Source organism: Salvelinus sp. IW2-2015, linkage group LG23, assembly GCF_002910315.2.
Source record: "Salvelinus sp. IW2-2015 linkage group LG23, ASM291031v2, whole genome shotgun sequence".
Classification (NCBI taxonomy): Eukaryota; Metazoa; Chordata; class Actinopteri; order Salmoniformes; family Salmonidae; genus Salvelinus; species Salvelinus sp. IW2-2015.
The window spans coordinates 7,511,917-7,536,278 of record NC_036863.1 but is presented as its reverse complement, the minus strand read 5'-3'; the positions used below and the strand labels follow the sequence as shown (position 1 = coordinate 7,536,278).

At 40.9% G+C, this 24,362-nt stretch overlaps 1 protein-coding gene across 16 annotated transcripts in view; it reads right to left on the bottom strand.

Annotated features, from left to right (window-relative positions):
* LOC111950591 (disks large homolog 2-like) overlaps positions 1-24,362 on the bottom strand; it is a 287,220-nt gene that overhangs the window by 6,224 nt on the left and 256,634 nt on the right. For 10 of the 16 annotated variants that reach the window (XM_023968282.2, XM_023968290.2, XM_023968285.2 and 7 more), the window contains 8 exons: positions 20,751-20,907; positions 18,034-18,136; positions 10,079-10,193; positions 9,811-9,987; positions 9,244-9,319; positions 6,265-6,364; positions 1,921-1,971; positions 1,412-1,513 (listed from right to left, as the gene is read on the bottom strand). In XM_023968282.2, the coding sequence (XP_023824050.1) occupies positions 1,412-1,513; positions 1,921-1,971; positions 6,265-6,364; positions 9,244-9,319; positions 9,811-9,987; positions 10,079-10,193; positions 18,034-18,136; positions 20,751-20,907 (881 nt within the window). Of the gene's footprint in view, positions 1-1,411; positions 1,514-1,920; positions 1,972-5,703; positions 5,750-6,264; positions 7,171-9,243; positions 9,320-9,810; positions 9,988-10,078; positions 10,194-18,033; positions 18,137-20,750; positions 20,908-24,362 lie in introns of those variants that run through there. The other 6 variants (XM_023968286.2, XM_023968287.2, XM_070434345.1 and 3 more) reach the window with 4 other exon arrangements.

The following is a 24,362-nucleotide window of genomic DNA, read 5'->3' as shown; positions in this document are numbered from 1 at the left end:
AGGCCTGCTATGAGGCTTGTATGTGCAAAATAATTGGATTGTGAGACCATACTAATGGTGTACCAATGAGAAATGTATGAAAAATGTTTTTAGAGTAAAATGCCAGACGCACTCTACTGTCCATGAACCTTTGAACTTAGTAGTATGGTCACACTACAGTAGAGATACTATACATAAACAATATCTGGTCTACAGCCAAAACTCAAAATCCTGTTGTATGTAAAACAAAATCCACATTTATTTGGATTTGTTGCCATAGCTTTTGTTGGATTTTGCCTTTCTCAGTTGGCCATAAAAATAAAAATAAACTTCCATTGATTATTACCTAGCTGTGGCTAAAGGTAGCTGAAGTTTATAGTAATTTTTTCAAGAAAAACCGAACCGTGGATTACAGTTTCTCCTGGTCTATAGACTACTTTCAGCATGAGGAGACATTTAACGTCAAATTCTAAAATCCTGAACTTCCCCTTTAATAGTTCAATAGAATTGCACATGTGAATAGCAGGGTATAATAAAATCCTACATTATTATTGTCATCAACAAATCATCTCTGGATAATTTAACCAAGTATGTATAATACAAATCAAAGAACCCAACAAAACATGTAAGGGGGAAATTAATAGCTTTTTGGTGAGAAATTAGGAAAAATAATGAATCAAACACTATAACAACATAGCAAATGACGGAGATGGGTATAAAATAAAACTACAATGGTATATTGGCAGCACAGTGGGTAGCAACCATTCATGTGGACCAGCTGGAGGAGAAGGTTTTGGCCATGATAGGAGAGGCGGTGGTAGAGGGACTGCGTGACCGGTAAGATAGCTAGCTAGCTAACGCATAACGACATTAGCCAACATAGTTAACAACATTAACGTTAGCTAAGTTAGCCAAGTTCTTCTTGGCAAATTAACGAGCTAACGCTAGCTATTTAATACTTCTAGAGTATTGTTAATTATTATTGTTAATTTAAATGTCCGCTAGTCAACTGTGTCTGTGGCAGTGGCGCAAGAAAACATTCCTGGTTACAAAAGTATCCAGTTGTCACAAGGGTTTAGCTGTCCTAAAGTTGAGTACATTTTCAAGAAGATCCTAAAACATTATTTTCAGGAATCCCATTTCTTCTTAATTATTTTCTTAGGAAGAAACTTACGAACATTTCCAATAACTTTATTGAGGAATAGCAACTTTGCTTAACTTTCTTCATACGTCTATACTTAAGGAGAAAATGGCAGTTAAGAAGAAATGTATTCCACAGAAGGTTTTGTGAATCTGGGCCCAGGGTCCCCCTGTCCATGAAATCTTATCAATTTTGATCTAAGAGGCAAAACTGATCGTAAATCAGCGCTCCTACTCTGAGAAGCGTTATACATACGGCCACTGGTCTCCTTGTGATGGTAGAGGGACTTACGTGGCACGCAGGAGCCAAATTTGTCAGGGAATTCGGATATCAGGTCGTCGTTGATTCTGTCTTTCATTGGTCCAAGGATTATGACAGGTCTGGCGTAATTAACTGTAAGATAAAATGTGTCAATCGACTAATTTACAGACATAATAGGTTATAACTGTGCACTGAGCGTTAGTCTCCACAGTAAATGTGGGCAAGCAATTTCACTACAACACCCACGCTATATCTGAGCAAGCCAATGCGTACTAGTGCCAGAGAGGTTTCCATGTCTAGAGACTCAACAAGCGATTACTTCCTGTAAATAACTAGTACGGAATAACTTTCCAGAATCTTCCTCGCAGGAGTTACAGGAAGTAATCAATTGTTTTGTCTCGTTTTTAAAACCTCTGTGGTGCTTGTGCACACTGGCGTGCATGGATATAGCGTGACAATGTGCAAGCAGCTAATGTTTCATTGACTGAAATAGTGCATTATCAAGGACCACTCTGGTAAAAGATTGGAAGAGTACTCACTCTCTTGTCGAATGACAGGCTCATAGGAGAGAATCATGTCCTCTTGACTCCCTGGTGACATAAAACAGTTACTAAAATAGTTACTATAAAACAGAAAAGTTACTAAAACGGACATTACATGCATGTTCATGCTTATTCTCTTGACCAAGTGTCCCAAGACAGGAGAAATGTCAATCTGGATGAATATAGAAGTGATTAAAAGCATTCAATGAAAACGCTCAATGTAAATTGTGCCATACAAAAAAAGGGATTGAGACTGATTGTGGCCGAAGAGTAGTGACACAAAACCCAACAGAAGGCAAGAAAGTTTATACTGCTTTCGAAGTGAATTGTGACTGTCTAGTGCACTATGCAAACAGCCTTTTCAAGTATCCGTATAATCCCAAACAAACACAAACACCGAGGTTATTTTCCCTTGCCTGCAGTAATGACCAGTGGATGCATTTTCATTTATAGTTTGGGTTGGGAGATGTGTCAAGTTATATTGCTTCATTGTACTATTTGGTCGATACATTTGAATATTATGAGGGCAAATAATTTTCTCTTGTCAAAAGATTGTCAATATAGGCCTAATTTAATTTAGGTCATGACTGTAGCTCTCGGGAGGATGATCACATTATGTGCTTGTCTCAAAACCTTCCCATTCTCTTTGCCAGGATKAATTTAACCTTCTACTATAACACAATATTTGTCCTGCTTTAGTTTCAACGCTTCAGCATAACACCTATAAAATCTATATGAAGTGTTATCTGGCAACTCACAGTAAAGGTACAGCTGTATCTAATTGGTTCTGCTTTTAGAGTGCATGCTAAGTAGATTTGTATTTTATAGATTTTTTTACTCCAGATACAAACAACAATTTATGGATGCACACAAATAATGGCTACATCTCATCTGGCCAGACCCGCATGTTCACACCCCCATCCCTAGTGGCTGCATTATGGTTTGCCACTTGGCCTTAAATTGTACCAATTTGTTTTTCCTCGGTCGCCCATGCAATTGCAATAATAAATCATTAGATTTTTCCATTGTGTTAATGATGGCGGATTGATGGATTTCCAATTTTTTTGTATAAATTGATTGGTTAGTATGTGCAAGAAAGTACCAACATGATTTTATTCTGCATCTATTTGTATTCTGATCCAAGGATAGGGATTAAACACAGCAAGATAATAGTTATATAAAAAAAAGGAAAAGCTAACTGTACAAAAGATGGGTGTCCATTAATGTTGCAGTAAAACAAAACCTTTAACCCTTTACACTCATGGGATTTGGCTCATGGATAGGGCTAAATTTAAATGTTTCTTACAGAATTCCATATGAAAAGCATATGCATAACCATGGTATCAATGGAAAAGTAACCGTTTGAATAACAGGAAAATGTGTGCACAGTTCCTAAGCAATTTCAATACACTTATGACTCAAAGAATCTTCAACTCTAAGGTACTTTTCTGAGCTCTCCTATCTGTGCCGTTGAGGAACTAGAGCAAGCACACTTGTAGTTGTTTCATCCCCATCACACAATTACTGTTGTTGTTTACGCAATCTAAAAACGGTCCATTTTATAAATCACAATCTCGGTCAGGTGTGCTTGTTCTATTACCAACATGACTAGCTAAGTTATAAGTTAGGCTTTCACAAGGCAATTCAGAAAAACAGATTGTAATTTTGGTGCGCATAGAAAGGAGTCACGAGTGCATTCAAGTGCGTGTGCCACAGCAAATGTTCTTCTCAATAAACAGAACAACCCAGGTTATGATGCCATGTCATCTTGTAACTGTATATCAAACATAGTGATCATAAACGTTGACACTGTATATGACATGAGATTTATGATTTGGAGATGTGAAGTGCACATGTTTGGCTTGCTTGTATGACATCAAAGCGGTATTTATTATTATCCTCAATGTCTCACCTTTCAAAATACATCGAGTGATCTTCATTTACAGCATTTTCCTCACTCAACAAAACATTTTCAAAAGTTGCCCAATTAGCGGGAGGGATGGGAGCAACTTCTTGTTGCGCTGTGCTCAAGTTCAGAACAGCTGTCAGTCAAAACCCATACAGCCTTGTGAAAGCACAGAGCCAGAGCTCTGATGTCATGTATAGCATATTACTGTACAGCCACCACGTTCCAATTTAGGTGCTTATTAGCAGGGGTTGGAACCGGTTCAGGGAACAGAACCGAAAACCTTTTAAATTTGGGGGGGGGGACAGAAACGGAACCGGGAACGAAAGTGATCCATACTGTTCCGGAATGGAACCGTTATTTGAAAAGGATGGGAACAGGATAATAACGTTATTTTACGTTCCAGGCATTTTTATTCTAGTCCCACAAAAAAACGTAACAAAGTGCCTATGTAAAGCCCTCACTCTATCACTTATAAATCTATTACAGTGTCTGCCTGCATGCTGACATTTTTTTTGCCAGTGTGTGTATGCGTGTTTAGGCTACCTGCCCCTTCCCCCTCAGAAACATAGGCTACTGTACTGATGTTTTAATGAAATAGCTAAAGAAGAACGGATTACGTTTTTCAATGCTATGTAGGTAAGGATACTATAGCCCTAGTTATCACATTTCGGTTGGATTTATTAACTACAAAAAGCTAAGACGTGTTTTTAATTCAGGTGCCGCTCTGCACACACAAACTTGTTTGCTAGCTAGCTCAAGCTTGTTAGCTAGCTAGCTCAAAGGACATTCAAAGTTCCTCCATAGAAGCCACTCCTCTTAGGTATAATTCTGTGGACCTAATTCAGATTATACATGTCATAACAAGATGCCCAGRGCTTTAAGCCTCCTCTTCAACCATCACTTGCTCTCTCCCCACCCGCCAAATTTCAGTCGCATCTTGCGCCATAGGCTACACTTGCCTTTCTATCACGCATGTGAACAACTAGCTTGCCTGCTGTATTCGCACTGATTGGTGAAGTAATTTAATGAGCTAAATGTAAAAAACGGTTGATTTCATAGGTTAAAAAAGGAACAGAATGGAACGATATAAACCGGTACTTTTTGGGGATTTGAACCGGTTCAGAATTTTATTTTGCTGGTTGGAACAGTGAAACAGAACAAAAACAAATGGTGGTTCTGTTCATAATTTTGGTTCCAACCCCTGCTTATTAGTGCCCAAATATGCAATTTTGAACCAGTATATGGGTACGAGTGTAAAGGGCTAAAAGACTACCGTAGCTAGCAAGAAATGGGAGGCAAGAGCACCTTTCCCTTCCACCTTGCACCTCATATTTTCATGGGATTCAACAATGCATCAAAATAGAGGAAGATCATGGATCATAGATTACAGCGAACATTCAAAATGTACTATGTGAAATAGTATACTGAAATAATTAAAAGGGACAAATATACACAGCATTGACAGTACAAACACCTCAGCATGCTGGCCTAAAAATAGGTGATCACATTCAGCTGCCCAAGAGTACACCCAAACAGCTGTGTCTGTTATAGAAAGAGACTATGAACAGACTAGTTACATGATAAAAACACAAAATGTATTTCCAGACAACTCAAACACTTTTTTTATGTCTTTCTTTTTTGTGACTTGCAAACAATGTCAGAGTTAGGATGGGAGGTGACAGAAATCAAGACAACCAGGACCCAAACTGAGAGGTCATACTGAAGCATGCAAACAGGCTATCAAAATGAGTCAATAAGGGAACAAAAAAATAAAGAGGGAGGAAACAAACACAAAGTCAAAAGAGAAATGTGTTGGGGGGAGGGGAGTGTTGCTTGACTGTACAGACAGGACCATTCCTCAACCAACTTACTCAGCGTCTTCGTCCCATACCCGTCGTCACCTATTCCTGGGATGTCCTACATGGCCGTCCCAAGAGAGCAAAGACAAGGAGACAGGGCAGGGATAGCCAGAAAGGTGGAAGGAAGAGGTAAGTGGCATTAAAGAGGGGAAGCTGTGAAATCCTGAAAGGCAAGATTAGTTAGCCGAGCTCAGATCATCTGTCTCAGTTCAGACACAAGACGACCAGCCTGAACCGGTCATAACCAGTCATAAACTGTATTTAAAAAAATAAAATAAAAGTCATATCAGATAACGGGGGACTATTGGACCACTTTGTGATAGATGATGGCCGGGGTAGTTTTTGAGGAACCACAGTGTTGATCCTGATCTGAGCACCCAGACACCATCACTGCACCAGAGCCAACAGAGAGAGAAAAAAGAAAGAAAGATAGGAGGGGGACCTCCATGAAAACCCTATCCCTGCACACGTCTCCACAACCTATATGTCACCTATATGTACCTGTGTCGGTGTGTGTACCTGTGTCGGTGTGTGTACCTGTGTCAGTGTGTGTGTGTGTTCAAGCCTACTTACGTTCTGAATCACTGCCATCCTGCTCACCCAACTCCTTGTTCTTGTAGAATGGGAACTTTCGTGTAAAGATGAAGTTGTTTTTACGCTTGTCATTGAATGACTGTGGAGGAAAGAAAGCATGGGGTGGGGCAAACAGGGAGCTCTAATTGTTGTCATATTCATGCTGACAAACCAACTAGCTGCAATATGTGGGACATGAAGAAATTATGGCATGGTCACCAGAAATGGACTACAGGACTGACATCACAGTACTGACATTACACTAGATGATTCATCCATCAGAGCAGGGTTGAATTATAACCTAATCATATATAAATATGTTGCTTTAGCTAATACAAATTATCATGAATTAATCATGACATTTCACAAATCTCTCATTTAGTTTTACAAATGTGATTTGTAATAGGCTGTTCGATGATAACACTGTCAAAATGACTCAATGTGTGATAGAGAAGAACTACACAGTAATAATTTGCCATCATTTACTTCATGTGCACAATTGCACCCAAGACATTCTAAAACACTTGAAAATAAAATGAAATAACAGAACACGTGTCAAACACACAGATAAATGCTGATATGTGGTATGCCATGCAGCAAAGACGTTAACAGAATCATGCTATGATATTAGGAACATGGCTGTGACACAAATGATGTCCAACAATCATGCAGGTTAGAACTTCAGGAGGTGGAGGGATGAGATCCCATGCCATGGCTGAAAGGAATCAGGTCATTGTTGCCTAAAACTATATATTTAGATAGGCTTGTGAAGATATAAAATCCTAAATTAACAAACATATAAAGAATTATGATACGAAGGGGTCAGATTGATCATATGTTGTGTGTGTTAAATTACAAACAAACAAAATTAAAGGAGAGCAGTTGTGCATAGCGCTGTTTGAGAAGCTAGGAGGCGGCGTGGAGGAGAAAGAAGGAATTGCAGTTGTGATGTTTATTTGTGACGAATACTCATTTACATGCATGTGCTTCATAAATCCGATTCTAAAGGTATAATCGTTAAACCAGCAATGATCACCGAAACTGGTTCAAYACCAGCCTTAACTACGTACACTTCTGTTCAAAAGTTTGGGGTCACTTAGAAATGTCCTTGTTTTTGAAAGAAAAGCAAAAAAATGTGTCCATTAAAATAACATCAAATTGATCAGAAATACAGTGTAGACATTGTTAATGTTGTAAATGACTATTGTAGCTGGAAACGGCAGATTTTTTAATGGAATATCTACGTAAGCGTACAGAGGCCCATTATCAGCAACCATCACTCCTGTGTTCCAATGGCATGTTGTGTTAGCTAATCCAAGTTTATMATTTTAAAAGGTCAATTGATCATTAGAAAACCCTTTTGCAATTATGTTAGCACAGCTGAAAACTGTTGTGCTTATTAAAGAAGCAATAAAACTGGCCTTCTTTAGACTAGTTGAGTATCTTGAGCATCAGCATTTGTGGGTTTGATTACAGGCTCAAAATGGCCAGAAACAAAGAATAAACTCATCAGTCTATTCTTGTTYTGAGAAATGAAGGCTATTCAATTTGAGAAATTGGCAAGAAACTGAAGACGTCGTACAACGCTGTGTACTACTCACTTCACAGAACAGCGCAAACTGGCACTAACCAGAATACAAAGAGGAGTGGGAGGCCCCGGTGCACAATAGCGCAAGAGGACAAGTACATTAGTGTCTAGTTTGAGAAACAGACGCTTTACAAGTCCTGAATGGGCAGCTTCATTAAATAGTACCCGCAAAACACCAGTCTTAACATCAACAGTGAAGAGGCGACTCCGGGATGCTGGCCTTCTAGGCGGAGTTCCTCTGTCCAGTGTCTGTGTTCTTTTGCCCATCTTAATCTTTTCTTTTTATTGGCCAGTCTGAGATATGGCTTTTTCTTTGAATATCTGCCTAGAAGGGCAGCATCCCGGAGTCGCCTCTTCACTGTTGACGTTGAGACTGGTGTTTGCGGGTACTATTTAATGAAGCTGCCAATTGCGGACTTGTGAGGCATCTGTTTCTCAAATTTTATTGGTCACATACACATGTTTAGCAGATGTTATTGCAGGTGTAGCAAAATGTTCATATACTATAGCGACCTTAGTTCAACACCTGGAGACCTAATCAAGAGATGTTAGCCTATTGGGGAGGCTAAAATAGGTATAGTTTAGCTATAATCCAAGGGGAAGTTGTGTATCTCTTTACTGGAAGCTTAGGGACATTATTTTAGCTATAACCGTGAAAGAAGTCAGTACAACTTTTCAATATTTTTGAGAAATGTGAAGAGAGGCATCCGTTAAACATTTAAATACATTTGTATGATCTAACCCTCCAAAACCTTTTGGAACCCGTTTTAAAAAGAGTGCAGCGAATACAACACAAAATCTACTCGTTACTTGTAACATAGGCAGGCAAAAACACTGATGAACATGGCCAAATGTCCTGCTGTTATGTCCAAAATGGACAAAGAGTTTGAAGGATGTATGGTGATTTGGCTTCTGCAGAGGTTGGCCCAGGGAYCGATATGACATTAAAGGAAAAAATAGCCTCTAATGCTTCACAAAAAAATCTAATTATACAATGTGCAATGTTTATTTAGGGTAAGGGCTGTGAGGTAAAGCTGTCAGGGAGAAGGTGCTGCCTGCAGAGATGTGATGTCTCTCTCTCAGGCAGAGAGACCTCGGGCTAATGCTTTAGATGAACACAAATTACTATCACAACTTCTCCTAATGCGAGGGGAAATCTGAGAAACCTGACGTGAAATCTGAAAGTTGCTCTTGATAACGTTACACATCCACATTTCACATGTATTAAGACAAAAACAAAGGTTTAGAGGTTTAGAAGCTACTTTCTCTACTTCATATCACAAAGGAATGTAATTGATATATGGGTTTCCAACCACTTCCATTTCAGAAAATGTCTTCCTTCAAAAGTTAAGTTGGCTTGCCAGTCCTTAGTATAAGATCTTAGCACTTACCACTTTGGAATCGATGGTTCCAGGTTTGGCATTGAACTTCACTGTCTTTAGTCGAGCTCGTTCTTTCCTCTCAACCCTGCCAGTACCAGGACAGAGACACATGGACAAAAACAGTCATGCTACAGTGGGTTTTCCATTTCTCCAACGCTATCTGCTGGAATTGATTTGTTTAGAAAAAATGTTTGTGCTTGTCATATTTGTGTGGCTTCACTCAGTTGTCATATGCAGGTGCAGCAGCACCCCCTGGTCTACCAGGTGCAGCAGCTCCCCCTGGTCTACCACCTCTTGAGATGGGTTAAATGCTGTAGGCTTGGATACAGTAGACCTGTATAATCTCTCACATGAAGCCTAATTTAAAAGTAGCTGGTGTAGAATTACGTTTTTCTTGCAGTAAAATTATACAACAAATGTTAATTTTGTTGCGGGAACAGGAATGAAGAAACGTTTTCTTTCAGCCACTCTCAGGCAAATTTTCCGAAAAGGTAGGGACGTAGAGTCCACTCTCCCCCAGAAGCTAACCTTTTGGTTAAGCACTTTGAAGTTTAGTTTAGCAAATCCACCACTTACCTCCTCTTGCTGGGGATGACCCCCATCTCTTCGCTGTCCCCATCAGGGGTCACCCTCCGGGCCTGCCACCATTCATCGTCTGAGGCGTTGATGACATGGAGGATGTCCCCATACCTGAAGCTGAGGCCCTGGCTAGGGAGTCCACTGTCTTTGGCCTTTTCATAGTCGAACAGTGCCCTGTGAGGGAGTCAGAGGGAGACATGCTATTATAGAAAAATTAAATGCTATCTATTCAGGATGACTTTAACTAAGTCCAAAAGAGACCCACCTGACGTAAAGGGAGCGTTTCTGATTGGTTCGGAGGGATCCGGACCCAGAGCTCATGCTATGGTTCATCATCTGTTCCCGCAGATCATGGATTTTGGCCTCGAAACGCCCGTACTCTGCAAGTGAAAGACAACAATACCCAGGATTACAATAATGTTCTGTTTACACTCAATGTAGACTGCTCTACATTGCAAAGTAAAGGGAGGAGAATCTGTTCAGAACAGTAACCTAGGTTGGCCCTGGTCAAAAGTAGTGCACTGTGTAGGGAATAGGGTGCCATTTAGGATGCATCCCTAAAGGATTATGGTGACATTTAATGTGCATCAGTAAACATTGAGAGAGAAACAAATTAAAATGCTTACATTTCAAATGGACAGAACCAATGTTTTCAACTTCTTTATATTGATTGATGATGCATGTACAATATGTATTACCATGTAAAATACACCATATATACAAAAGTATGTGGACACCCCATCAAATGAGTGGAATCGGCTATTTCAGCCACATGTATAAAATCGAGCACACAGCCATGCAATCTCCAAATACAAACATTGGCAGTAGAATGGCCTTACTGAAGACCTYTGTGACTTTCAATGTGGCACAGTCATAGGATGCAACATTTCCGCAACATTTCCAACAAGTCAGTTCGTCATATTTCTGCCCTGCTAGAGCTGCCCCGGTCAACTGTAAGTGCTGTTATTGTGAAGTAGAAATGTCTAGGAGCAACAACAACTCAGCCGCGAAGTGGTAGGCCACACAAGCTCAAAGAACGGAACCGGCGAGTGCTGAAGCGCGTAAAAATCGCCTGTCTTCGGTTGCAACACTCACTACCGAGTTCCATACTGTCTCTGGAAGCAAAGTCAGCAAAATAATTGTTCGTCAGGAGCTTCATGAAATGGGTTTCCATGGCCGAGCAGCTGCACACAAGCCTAAGAACACCATGTGCAATGCCAAGCGTCGGCTGGAGTGGTGTAAAGCTCGCCGCCATTGGACTCTGGAGCAGTGAAAACACGTTCTCTGGAGTGATGAATTACGCTTCATCATCTGGCAGTCCAACAGACGAATCTGGGTTTGGCGGTTACCAGGAGATGGCTACCTGCCCCAATGCATAGTGCCAACTGTAAAGTGGTCTGGTTGAGGAGGAATAATGGTCTGGAGCTGTTTTTCATGGTTCAGGCTAGGCCCCTTAGTTCAGTGAAGGGAAATCTTAAAGCTACAGCATACAATGACATTCTAAACGATTCTGTGCTTCCAACTTTGTGGCAACAGTTTGGGGAAGGCCCTTTCCTGTTTCAGCATGACAATGCTGTGCACAAAGTGAGATCCATAAAATGTTTTGTCGAGATCGGTGTGGAAGAACTTGACTGGCCTGCACAGAGCCCTGACCTCAAGCCCATCGAACACCTTTGGGAGGAATTGGAATGCCGACTGCGAGCCAGGCCTAATCTACCAACATCAGTGCCCGACCTCACGAATGCTCTTGTGGCTGAATGTTTCTCTCGGTTTTGGATTGTTGCAGGGGGATAGGACAGAGAACAGGGTCGATAATGGAGGTCCTTTTGGCTCCGGGGGTACAGATCCCCTAGGTACAGATGTAGGATCAACTTCCCCTCCCCAAATCATAACATTAAACTATTAGTGGGGAAAATGCCAAACTGACCCAAGATCAGCATCTAGGACGCAATTGAAGTTAAAATGCAATGTTCCTGCGTTCCCGGATACTGCATTGAAGGTAAATGCTGCATATGTCGGCTCAATCTGAAATTACCTTTACATTTAAATTGAGCTATAGTGCGGATCTTCCTCTGTCCGGATTGAATCTAGCCATAGGGAAACTTCCCCCTACACCTTCCTATTGAGTGAACACTCTGATTACAGCTCTGAGACTCCCCTTYCCTCCACCACAGCCTATACAAGGTGACATATTCTCGACATACAACAAGCAGACAATGTTAGACACTGTCCAAAGGGAACATACAGTACAGAAAGCTCAGATAGTTCTCCTAAATTTTGCTCTTAGAACTGCTGTGAGGCCCCTTGCATTCCCATCYAAACCAAATGTCCACAAAAACCTTCAGAAATCTTCTTCTCACGAACTGTAAATCAGATTGACCAAACTTGGGTTTGTAATTCTGTATGCATAATGTAGGTAAGGACAGTAGCCTATAGGGGTGCTATGGAAGCATTAAGCCACCTGGTGGCACTGTAGAAAATGCACATACTTATAGCTCTTTGCTCATTAAACATTTGTAAAAAGGCTCAAAGCTTAAAGTCCCCCTAGCAGCCCAAATCATCCCAGTCTCTGAAGTTTCTTTAAAGCTACTGTAAAACGAATTTTGGATGCGAGTCAACGATTGGTGACCGTTGCTAGGTAAATTAGATGGAAAAGTGGGGATTGCAGTCTTTACTTGTCCATATACAATCATTATATGTGGGAGAGTAATTTGGGTGAACTATCCCTGTACTGAAACACTGCTGCAGCAGTCGCCTCTACAGCGCAGAGCAGCCATGCAGCTAATGAGGCAGAGAGACTCACTTCAGCCTAAAGCCCACACATACCTCGGTACAGCGGTCAGCTAGGCAGGACTGAGAGCGCATGAACCAGTCAATCAGACTAACCTTTGGACTGAGAGAGTTCATCATCCAGATGAACAGGTATAATCAAAAGGTTTTATACAAAATAATACTACACAAATCATCCAAAGAGGGAATCTGAGTCTTAAAGCCAATTTCTTCCCAGGCACGTGACGTGCTTCCACCTGAGATTGCAGAGATTTAGGGGAGAACAAGAGCAGATTCGCACAGGCTTGACTGGCAGAGCTGTCCCTTCAATGAGAGAGATAATAATGCATATTGCAACCAGCAGGAAAAATATAGAAAAAGATTTGGTGCTGTAACTAGATGAGGTTCTAAAACAGGTCTTGTAATGTGTCAACAGAGTAGTGTCATCTGTAGAAAAACCTTTGAGTGTCTCTAGAAATTGTAAAAAGATCCATTCCTCAAGCTTTGTATAGTTTGACAAAGATGCCAAGTCTACCGTCTTAATTTGAGATGTGTCTAATCTTGTTTTGTTCCACTTAAGCTTTAGTCCCTGGAGTAAAACAAATGGTGGTACCTATACTCTTCATTACAACAAAGCATGCAGAGAACAAAGCAATGCATACACACATCAACTTGCAGAGCTTTCATTCATAATTCTCCTCTTTCTCATACACAAGCGCACCTACAACCACACAGGCACACACCACACAACACAGGCACACACCACACTGGCACACAACACAGGCACACACCACACAGGCACACACCACACTGGCACACAACACAGGCACAGACACACAGCTGACTAGCACACATACCTCTGTGTGTGCTTCAGCTCCTCTATCCTCCTTTCCCTGCTACTACTAGTCTGTCTCACACTGGGGGCTGCCTTCCTGTCTTCTGTTCGCCTGGATACTGCACGCTCACTCACTCAGCACGCTCACTCACAGTCCTCTGACTTTGCCCAGTGCAACAGTAAGCAAGCCAACATGCATGGGGGAAGGAATATCTTTTTCCTCTGGCAAGCTGAAGGAGGGATAGAGGAGAGACCAATTGGGAAGGTGTTTGTAACAAGGAGTACGCAGGCAGCAGTGTTAACATCCATTGGCTGCTATCCAAGTATAGTAGAGCACAATCCCCAAACACCTGCCCCCATGGGCTGAAGCTGCCTTACCATGKAAAAGGGGAGGGAAGCATCCTCCCGTTACTATCTATCAAAATGACTTCTCGTTTTATTTCTCTGCTGCAGTACGAAAATGTATGCACTCACTACTGTTAGTCGCTCTGGATAAGAGTGTCTGCTAAATTACTAAAATGTACAAATCAGATAAAGTTAATTGAGTGGAATGAATCCTATGACGGGCAGATTGGAAAACTAGTGGGCAGGAAGCAAATGAAGAAGGGATAAACAGAAAAGGATGATGCCACACCTCTAATAGTTTCTTATTCATTCATTATGCCGTTAAATACAGCAGTGTAAATCTAAGCTGTATATGCAACTGGGTAGACTATATTAGACTCCCGTTATGCACTGATTGGCTTTAACGATAGGCAGCTTGGAAATACTTGAGTCCATATGGAATCCCTTGGATGAGTGTCAAACTCCTTACTAAAAAGTTCAAACAGAGAAATCACACCAGATGATATTAAAATGTGCACTGATAGGTTTTATCATGCCAACAGATTCTGGCCCTTGAATTCATGTACACAATTCAGACTCCATAAACGGGTGTCTTTCAGAGACACTACCATGAAGAAAACATGTATGAAATGTATGACAAAAGATTATATGATGTAATGTATGAAAGAATATTACAAAACAAGATGCCCGTTTGTGTCCATAAAGATAGTTTATCTCTGTGTATTGCTCCCTTTAGAATCACCTGATTCAAGCCCTCAAAAGGTAAATCTGAATAGTATTAGACAGCTGCCCAAATCTATTTCACAAGCACTCTCAACACTCGGATCATGATGGAGCTTCTTTCCGACACATGCATTGAGGGGGAAAATAGGCATGGCACAACATGTTACATAGAGACAGGGTTATCCAAGATCCAAGGTTATCCAAGTAACTGAATCCTCTGTAATTTGGAACGCTTAAAATAATAACATAAAATGCGTCAGAAATAGTAATTATAGCAACTGAATTTACAGTCACCTAAAACCATTGTCTAGGTTTCCCTAGGGAAAGGGTGTGAACATGTGCTGTAATATTAAAGGGATAGTTCATCCAAATTACCCATGTTTACCTGGCCATTGTCTCCAAATGCTAGCTTTTTAGCACTTATGACACAAAACCAATGCAAGTGAATATCTCTGATTTCAGATTTGTTGGTATTTCGTCAATCATCTTTAACAAACTTTATTGAGCTACACAATACATTTTAAACACCTTGGGAGGATTTGGACATGAAATGCAGAAATCAGAAAGATTTCTCTTTCAAAACAAAAGCACTTTGATATTTTGTAAAGAATGTACATTTAGAAAATACATGAAATACATGAATAAGGGAGACAGGAATAGTAGCTTATGTGCTACCTAAAATGACTTGTTTTTCTCTCTGCATGTACTTGTGTGTCAAGATGACTGGGTTTGTCAGTTACCTATATACATGTGTGGCAATAATAAAAAATAATAATATTAATAATAATAATAATAATAAAACAGGGACAAATACTAGGAACCAATTTACTAAGATTTGCCCTGGTTCAATGTTGGTCTCAAATTCTTTTAAAGAATAAAACAAAACAAAAAAGCTTAAATAAATGAAGAATTAAACAGGCAATTAAATGGGTTGGCCTTGAGTTCCATTTTTTATTTCACTCTTTAAAACGTGGTGCAGACGTTTAATGTAGTCAAAGGTTTAGAACATCTGGCCATTATCAAACAAATTCTAGGGAGAAAAGTGACAAAGTGCAAAAAGTTTAAAAGAATCCAATAAGAAGAGGATGTGTTGATGGATGGAGTAGAATGTGTAGATGGCTGGATGGATGAAATAAGATGTGTTGATGGATGGATGAATAGGATGTGTTGATGGATGAAATAAGATGTGTTAATGGATGGATGGATGGATGAATAGGATGTGTTGATGGATGGAATAGGATGTGTAGCTGGATGGATGGATGGAATAAGATGTGTTGATGGATGGGTGGAATAGGATGTGTTGATGGATGGATGGAATAAGATGTGTTGATGGATGGGTGGAATAGGATGTGTGGATGGATGGATGGAATAAGATGTGTTAATGGATGGATGCATGAATAGGATGTGTTGATGGATGGAATAGGATGTGTAGCTGGATGGATGGATGGAATAAGATGTGTTGATGGATGGGTGGAATAGGATGTGTTGATGGATGGATGGAATAAGATGTGTTAATGGATGGATGAATGGAATAGGATGTATTGATGGATGATGTGAGATCTTGATGCCTTACACCAGGAAAAAGCACAGTGGGCATTGGTTTGGGGCTCTGAGCTGGGGTATAGCGTCAAGACCTGAAAGACAGGCTGTGACTGAAGTCTCCTTCTACATTCTGTACTACAGCTGGGTGCATTAAAATGTTTACATGTGCTGCGATTCATTTCCTCAAAAGTTTGCAGCGAATTCATACATTGTTTTATCAGTGATAAACAGTTTAATATAAACAAAAACCTGTATGATGTGTAACTATTTGTAATTTTGAAGTGATTTTTCATCGTTGCAAAGGCAAGGGATGCCATTGCCACTCCAATTGAAGAATGACCCAGGACATAGTATAAGAATTCGGTCACAGTCATATAGAAGGRGTGTGCATGGGAATGCGGTATGTACAGTTGAAGTCGGAAGTTTACATACACCTTAGCCAAATACATTTAAACTAAGTTTTTCACAATTCCTGACATTTAATCCTTAGGTCAGTTAGGATCACCACTTTATTTTAAGAATGTGAAATGTCAGAATAATAGTAGAGAGAATGATTTATTTCAGCTTTTATTTCTTTCATCACATTCCCAGTGGGTCAGAAGTTTACATACACTCAATTAGTATTTGGTAGCATTGCCTTTAAATTGTTTAACTGGGGTCAAACGTTTTGGGTAGCCTTCCACAAGCTTCCCACAATAAGTTGGGTGAATTTTGGCCCATTACTCAACAGCAATGTATTTCATGGCAATGTACTGGTATTTACTAGACAATTACAGTTCTGGCCCTCAAAAAGTTACATTTACTTAACCCTTTCCTGCAGTGAAGGTGACCCGCGGAGTTCCATATAACAGCAAGTGCTGTCAAATACTCACAAATGTTCCTTATTTGACCTGCTGTTGCCAAAGTCATAGGGAAAAAAGTCCTGATGTTCTTTCATTTGATTTTCAGCAATTATATTGGCAGATTGTTCAGTTTGTGAACTACATTTACATGTGCTCTTATCCAGAGTGACTAGGGTTAAGTGCCCTGCTCAAGAGCACAGACAGATTCTTCACCTAGTCGGCTCAGGGATTCGAATCAGCGACCTTCCGGTTACTGGTCTATAGCTCTTAACCGCTAGGCTACCTGCTGTCCCAGCTATCTAACTGCAGCTGGATGTGCTCAAAACAAGAAGGCAATAGGTTCTCATTGGTAAAGACATTTCTATGACCAAATGTACCGTGTACTGATTCTGAGGACAATCTTCAGACAAACTGATTCGTAGCAGGACAATCTTCCCAGAATACACCTTTACAGGCCCATGACTCCCTCTTACTGCAGACATCCCATGAAGTATTGCCAAAGACAACCGCTGACTTTAATCCAACATGACATGTCTTGGCACACTAATCAAAGCAACTCAATGCACCACAGGCAATGTACTGGAGATTTATAAGACGGAGATGGACAGAAAATGTCCCTCGTGGGTTATTAGTGTTTATTTGCTTTTGTGAAATTATGTCAATATTTGTCCACAGGATTTGGTTATCCTAGGGCAGTGGTCACCAACCTTTTCTGAGCCTATGCAACATTAACACAGTCTTGTCTGAGTGAGGGTTGGGTAGTGATATATTTGTTTTTATATTACTCACGGTGCCGGTGCCTCTGTATCTGATAATCAGTCTCTCAGCGGATAGAGGGAGAGAGCAGCAGAGGGTCCGCCTCTTACCGCCCAGGTAGCTGAGTTTGCACCTCCAGTTCAAAAGGGGACAACTTCACGTACCCGATGTGCCAGGCAGCTTAATAAAGTGTACCTACAGCTAACAGCACGAGAGAAATTTATAAAATAGGAGTGCGTATTTTTTATTGTTGGCCTTTTTACAGAAATGTTCGGCGATCGACTTGGAATGCTTTGAAGATCGACCAGTCGTCCAGGGTTGATGACCACTGTCCTAGAGTGTGTTTTGTAATTTGTCTTCCACCTTGATCATGAAGCTCAGTGATTGGCTGTTACAGCTGACACTCACCCTCGGGCCTGTACTGAGCAATGATGGTGACAGTTTGGCCCGCCCCCTTTAGTGCTGCAGCAGCTTGCTCGTGGGTGGCCCCGCGTAGGTCGATGCCATTAACCTGCAGTGACAGAAACACTACATGAATTTTTCACTTTTTACAACTGCAAACAAAACATATCAGGTTAAATAAGGCCATCCCTCCTTCCCTCTCCCTCTCTTTCCACTCATCCCATTCACCTCAATCCCTGTGTGTGTGTGTGTGTGTGTGTGTGTGTGTGTGTGTGTGTGTGTGTGTGTTGGTGTGTGTGTGTGTGTGGTGTGTGTGTGTGTGTGTGTGTGTGTGTGTGTGTGTGTGTGTGTGTGTGTGTGTGTGTGTGTGGTGTGTGTGTGCTCACTGCTCCAATGCATGTCTGACAGTGTGAGGAAGTGAAGAGACTGGGAAGTGAGAGACTACGTGCCTGAGAGAAAGAGAGGGAACAAGTTATTCTTAGACATGAAAATCAGGCCAGAGCTGAAATGCGCCTTAACTGCCTACTTTAATCAAGGTACCAAGGCCAAAGAAGGCAAGTGCTTGGGCACCCCAACCACAGTCTTACATCCGTTTTAATCAGGCATCCAGAGTGATTTGAAAACCCACCTTACATGGTTGAAATAATAAAAGTAGTGAATACAGAAAGAGGTGTGTCTAACACAAGGGCCAAACCTTTAAACATGTTTTCCAAAGTTGCATCACTCCATGTCAAATTGGTGATGAGTTATGACCACTACATGTTTGCCACTGTGTCAGTATGTGGCTTGATGCTACCGTGTTACTGCCACCGTGCCAGTATGTGGCTTGATGCTACCCTTTTATTGCCATAGGCTACTGCTCTTTCCAAGATAATTTAACTTGTACATGTTAATCAATCATTTCATCCACACTGCTCGCGAGCGTCTGCGTTTCCGAACGCTTAAAAATAACTTATATTTGAGACGCTCAACACTGAGCAGCCTTTTGCAAGTCCCGCCTCTTCCTTCTCCTCATTGGCTTTGAGTATTATTTCTGTCAACAAACCAATGTGGGTGCTTGGAAGAGGAACAAGAAAAGATAAATCAAAGCTAACAAACTAAAAGCTCAAAACGAACAAATTATGTTTCCTCTTTTATCTGTGTATTAATAGAAGGAGTAGAGAAACACACGATTCTGAAACACACAATTCTGATTCCGGGTCAAAATTCTACAAAGATCCGTGGCCTCCCGGGTGGTGCAGTGGTCTAAGGCACTGCATCGCAGTGCTAGCTGTGCCACCAGAGATTCTGGGTTCGAGCCCAGGCTCTGTTGCGGCCGGCCGCGACCGGGAGGCCCATGGGGCGGTGAACAATTGGCCCAGCGTTGTCTGGGTTAGGGAGGGTTTGGCTGGTAGGGATGTCCTTGTCTCATCGTGCACTAGCGACTCCTGTGGTGGGCTGGGCGCAGTGCGCGCTGACCAGGTCGCTAGGTGTACGGTGTTTCCTCTGACACATTGGTGCGGCTGGCTTCTGGGTTGGATGTGTGTTGTGTCAAGAAGCAGCTTGGTTGGGTTGTGTTTTGGAGGACGAGTCCCGAGTCTGTACGGGAGTTGCAGCGATGAGACAAGACAGTGGATCCAGCAAAAGAAGGACCATATGCATTTCAGGTAAAATAATAAAATAATAACCCATGGACAAACTAGCAAGCGCTAGCTAGCTAAATGTACACACATTTTTCATGCACCCAAATAATAGAATTGGTGTGGATAGACAAAATCAACAGGCGGTTCAAAAGTTACAGCTAGGGGTGTAACGGTTCACCAAACCCACAGTTCTGCGGTTTTGGGGTCATGTTTCAGTTCAGTTTTGGTACAGCGATAAAATGTAATGCCAACTGTAGTTAATTTTTATTTATTAAAGAAAATACAAAGTGTTGGTATTCCTGGTTCCATATATGATCATTACAGCCTTCAGTTAATTTAGCATTAGCATTACATTTGTACATCAAATTTCAAAGACCTGTGGTGTCCATGTTTTTTCAGATATCAACACCAAATTTGGTACATATCTTCATGGTCATATGGTCAATTATCTGTACACGTTTGATTTGATAGTTTGGCTGATAGAATGAATGTATAGGCATTGGAATTTTGAGAAATAATTCATCAAATTGGCTTGTTAATCGGCCATCTTATGACATAGCAACGTTTTCTTCGCAATATAGTTAGGTGCACGTAGACCAGCGAGCACACATTAAATCTGGTGTCAAAAGGCTGCTCCTAGGACCCCTAATAATCGTTCAATTAAGTTTTGAGATTACTTTGAACACGTCTTACTATATTCAACAAATAATTCCAATTACGTTCAACCTGAAAAATGTGTGTGAATATAGAAATGATCAAATCAAATAAACAGACCTATGACTGCTTGCCTTATCATGGACAAGATAAATCAGTAAAGATGTATAGTTTTGATAGAAGGCTACAGATATACAATGCCGGCAAGCGTTTGCACTCACATGTATCGCCTGTACTGTACTGTGTTTGTTTACAGTATATGAAAATGACTTAGTTCTGGGACTGATCCTCAGGACCATCTTGAAAATGGGACATCTCATGGATATAATCTTGTCTATTATAGTCTCAGTATATTTATGAATACATGTACATACCTGTGTGTGTATGTAGAAACAATATCAATATAAATGTGTACTTCATCCTGTGCGTTTGTTGGGGTAAACTCACCGACAGGATCTGGTCTCCCCTCCGCAGCTCTCCGCTCAGGTCGGCAGGCCCTCCCGCCAGGATGAAGGAGACAAAGATGCCCTCTCCGTCCTCCCCACCCACGATGTTGAATCCCAGGCCTGTGGAGCCCTTGTGGAGGACCATCCTCCTGGGATCCCTGTACAAACAGGTCAGATAGTACATCAGCTCAGCATCCGAGTCCGAGGGGCTTAGCATCTTGACTGTCCGTCCAGGAGAGAGAAGAAGAAGAAAGAGAACCAAGCAGTACAGATGCGTTGGCACGTAGAGCGTACAGGGCACAGTACGGAGATGGCAGAGGCCCAAAGGGGGATTGTGCTCTACTTAGATCATTGTCCCATTTCTGACTGGTTTCCTGGAGACGAGGAGCCTGCACATGAGCGTGAGGGGAAAAGTGTGTACGCACACACACACTTCCTCACACAGACACGTATGAAGACAGAGCTAGCCTCTGTCACCAGCTCCCACTGGAATAAAGTCAAATAGGAATCAGGACATTCTGAGGACACCTTCCCCAAGAACTCTTTGGAGAGATGAGACTGATTTTCCTTGCAGTTCCACCAATCTACTGTGAATGGAGCACTGTCTCTGTCAAACCAACACAAAATTATCTAGATAATAATATCTGTAAAGTAAAGCTAGATGGTTCTGAGTTGGTAGCCAGGTCTCTTTTTGAGTTTCTTGACAGGACAAGGACAGATCAAGTCTGGAAATCAAGCTATAGAGATGAATATAAATGCATTTCAAACAACTTTGGTTCATATGTGTCAAGTGTCTTCAAGAAGGAATGCTGATCGAGGATCAGGTCCCGTGTAACCTTATTCAATGTGATTGAAAAATTGCACACACCGGGGGTGTGAGTACTTTCTGAAGGCAATGTACCAGGAGTGTCTTCAGAAAGGTGTGTGCTGACTTTTTCCACATTTTGTTGTGTTACAGCCTGAATTTAAAATAACACTGAGATATTGTGTTACTGGCCTACACACAATACCTCATAATGTCAAAGAGGAATAATGTTTTTCAAATTTGAAAACATTTTATGAAAAATGAAAAGCTGAAATGTCTTGAGTGTTATGGCCAGCCTAAATAAGTTCAGTATTAAAAACGTGCTTAACAAGTCACATAATAAGTTGCATGGACTCACTCTGTGTGCAATAATAGCGTTCAACATGATTTTTGAATGACAACCTCATCGCTGTACCCCACACATACAATTATCTGTAAGGTCCCTCAGTCTAGCAGTGAATTTCAAACACAGATTCAAAAACAAGGACCAGGGAGGTTTACCAATGTCTCGCAAAGAAGGGCAGATATTTGTAGATGGGGGGGGGGGAAAGCAGACATTGAAAATCCCTTTCAGCATAGTGAAGTTATGACTGAAGTCTGAAGTCGGCTTGAAAATCTATGACAAGACTTGCAAATGGATTTCTAGCAATGATCAGCAACCAACTTGACAGAGCTTGAAGAATTTTTAAAAGAACAATGTGCAAATATTATACAATGCAGGTGTGCAAAGCTCTAAGAGACTTACCCAGAAAGACCAAAAGGTGATTGTAACATGTATTCACTCAGGGGTGGGAATACTTATGTAAATTTGATATTTCTGTATATCATTTTCAATACATTTGCAAAATGCTCTAAAAACATGTATACACTTTGTCATTATGGGGTATTGTATCAATTTTGAATTCAGGCTGTAACAGAACAAAATGTGGAATAAGTCAAGGGGTATGATTACCTTCTGAAGAAACTGTGGTTTGTAGGTTCCCTTAGATTGTTGTGATAGGACCTAACACTTGTTCTACATTCGATCGCCATCTACTGGAGGATTAAAGGAACACTTCACTGATCTTTAACTTCATATTCTTTATACTATATTCAACACCACACCAGTATCTACAGTTGAGGTCAGGAGTTTACATACACCTTAGCCAAATACATTTAAACTCAGTACTTCACAATTTCTGACATTTAATCCCAGTAAAAATTCCCTGTTTTAGGTCAGTTAGGATCACCACTTTATTTTAAGAATGTGAAATGTCAGAATAATAGTAGAGAGAATGATTTATTTCAGCTTTTATTTCTTAAATCACATTCCCAGTGGGTCAGAAGTTTACATACACTCAATTAGTATTTTGTAGCATTGCCTTTAAATTGTTTAACTTGGGTCAAACATTTTGAGTAGCCTTCCACAAGCTTCCCACAATAAGTTGGGTGAATTTTAGTCCATTCCTCCTGACAGAGCTGGTGTAACTGAGTCAGGTTTGTAGGCCTCCTTGCTCGCCCACACTTTTTCAGTTCTATAGGATTAAGGTTAGGACATTGTGATGGCCATTCCAATACCTTGACTTTTTTGTCCTTAAGCCATTTTGCCACAACTTTGCTTGGGGTCATTGTCAATCTGGAAGACCCATTTGCGACCAAGCTTTAACTTCCTGACTGATGTCTTGAGATGTTGCTTCAATATATCCACATAATCTTCCCTTCCTCATGATGCCATCTAATTTGTGAAGTGCACCAGTCCCTCCTGCAGCAAAGCACCCCCACAACATGATGCTCCCACCCCTGTGCTTCACGATTAGGATGGTGTTCTTGGGCTTGCAAGCCTCCCCCTTTTTCCTCCAAACGTAACGATGGTCATTATGGCCAAACAGTTCTATTTTTGTTTCATCAGACCAGAGGACATTTCTCCAAAAAGTATGATCTTTGTCCCCATTTGCAGTTGCAAACCGTAGTCTGGCTTTTTATGGCGGTTTTGGAGCAGTGGCTTCTTCCTTGCTGAGCGGCCTTTCAAGTTATGTCTATATAGGACTCGTTTTACTGTGGATACAGATACTTTTGTACCTGTTTCCTCCAGCATCTTCACAAGGTCCTTTGCTGTTGTTCTGGGATTGATTTGCACTTTTCGCACCAAAGTACGTTCATCTCTAGGAGACAGAACGCATCTCCTTCCTGAGCGGTATGGCGGCTGTGTGGTCCCATGGTGTTCATACTTGCGTACTATAGTTTGTACAGATGAACGTGGTACGTACAGGCGTTTGGAAATTGCTCCCAAGGATGAACCAAACTTGTGGAGGTCTACAATTTTCTTTCTGAGGTCTTGGCTGCTTTATTTTGATATTCCCATGATGTCAAGCAAAGAGGCACTGAGTTTGAAGGGTTGGCTTGAAATACATCCACAGGTACACCTCCGATTGACTCAAATAATGTAAATTAGCCTATCAGAAGCTTCTAAAGCCATGACATCATTTTCTGCAATTTTCCAAGCTGTTTAAAGGCACAGTCAACTTAGTGTATGTAAACTTCTGACCCASTGGAATTGTGATACAGTGARTTATAAGTGAAATAATCTGTCTGTAAACAATTGTTGGAAAAATTACTTGTGTCATGCACAAAGTAGATGTTCTAACCAACTTGCTAAAACTATAGTTTGTTAACAAGACATTTGTGGAGTGGTTGAAAACAAGTTTTAATGACTCCAACCTAAGGGTATGTAAACTTCCGACTTCAACTGTACATGTGAAAATGGCACATTTGTATACGACGTAAAAATAAATGTAAAAAAGAAAATTGGTGAAATACGTATTTAAAGCA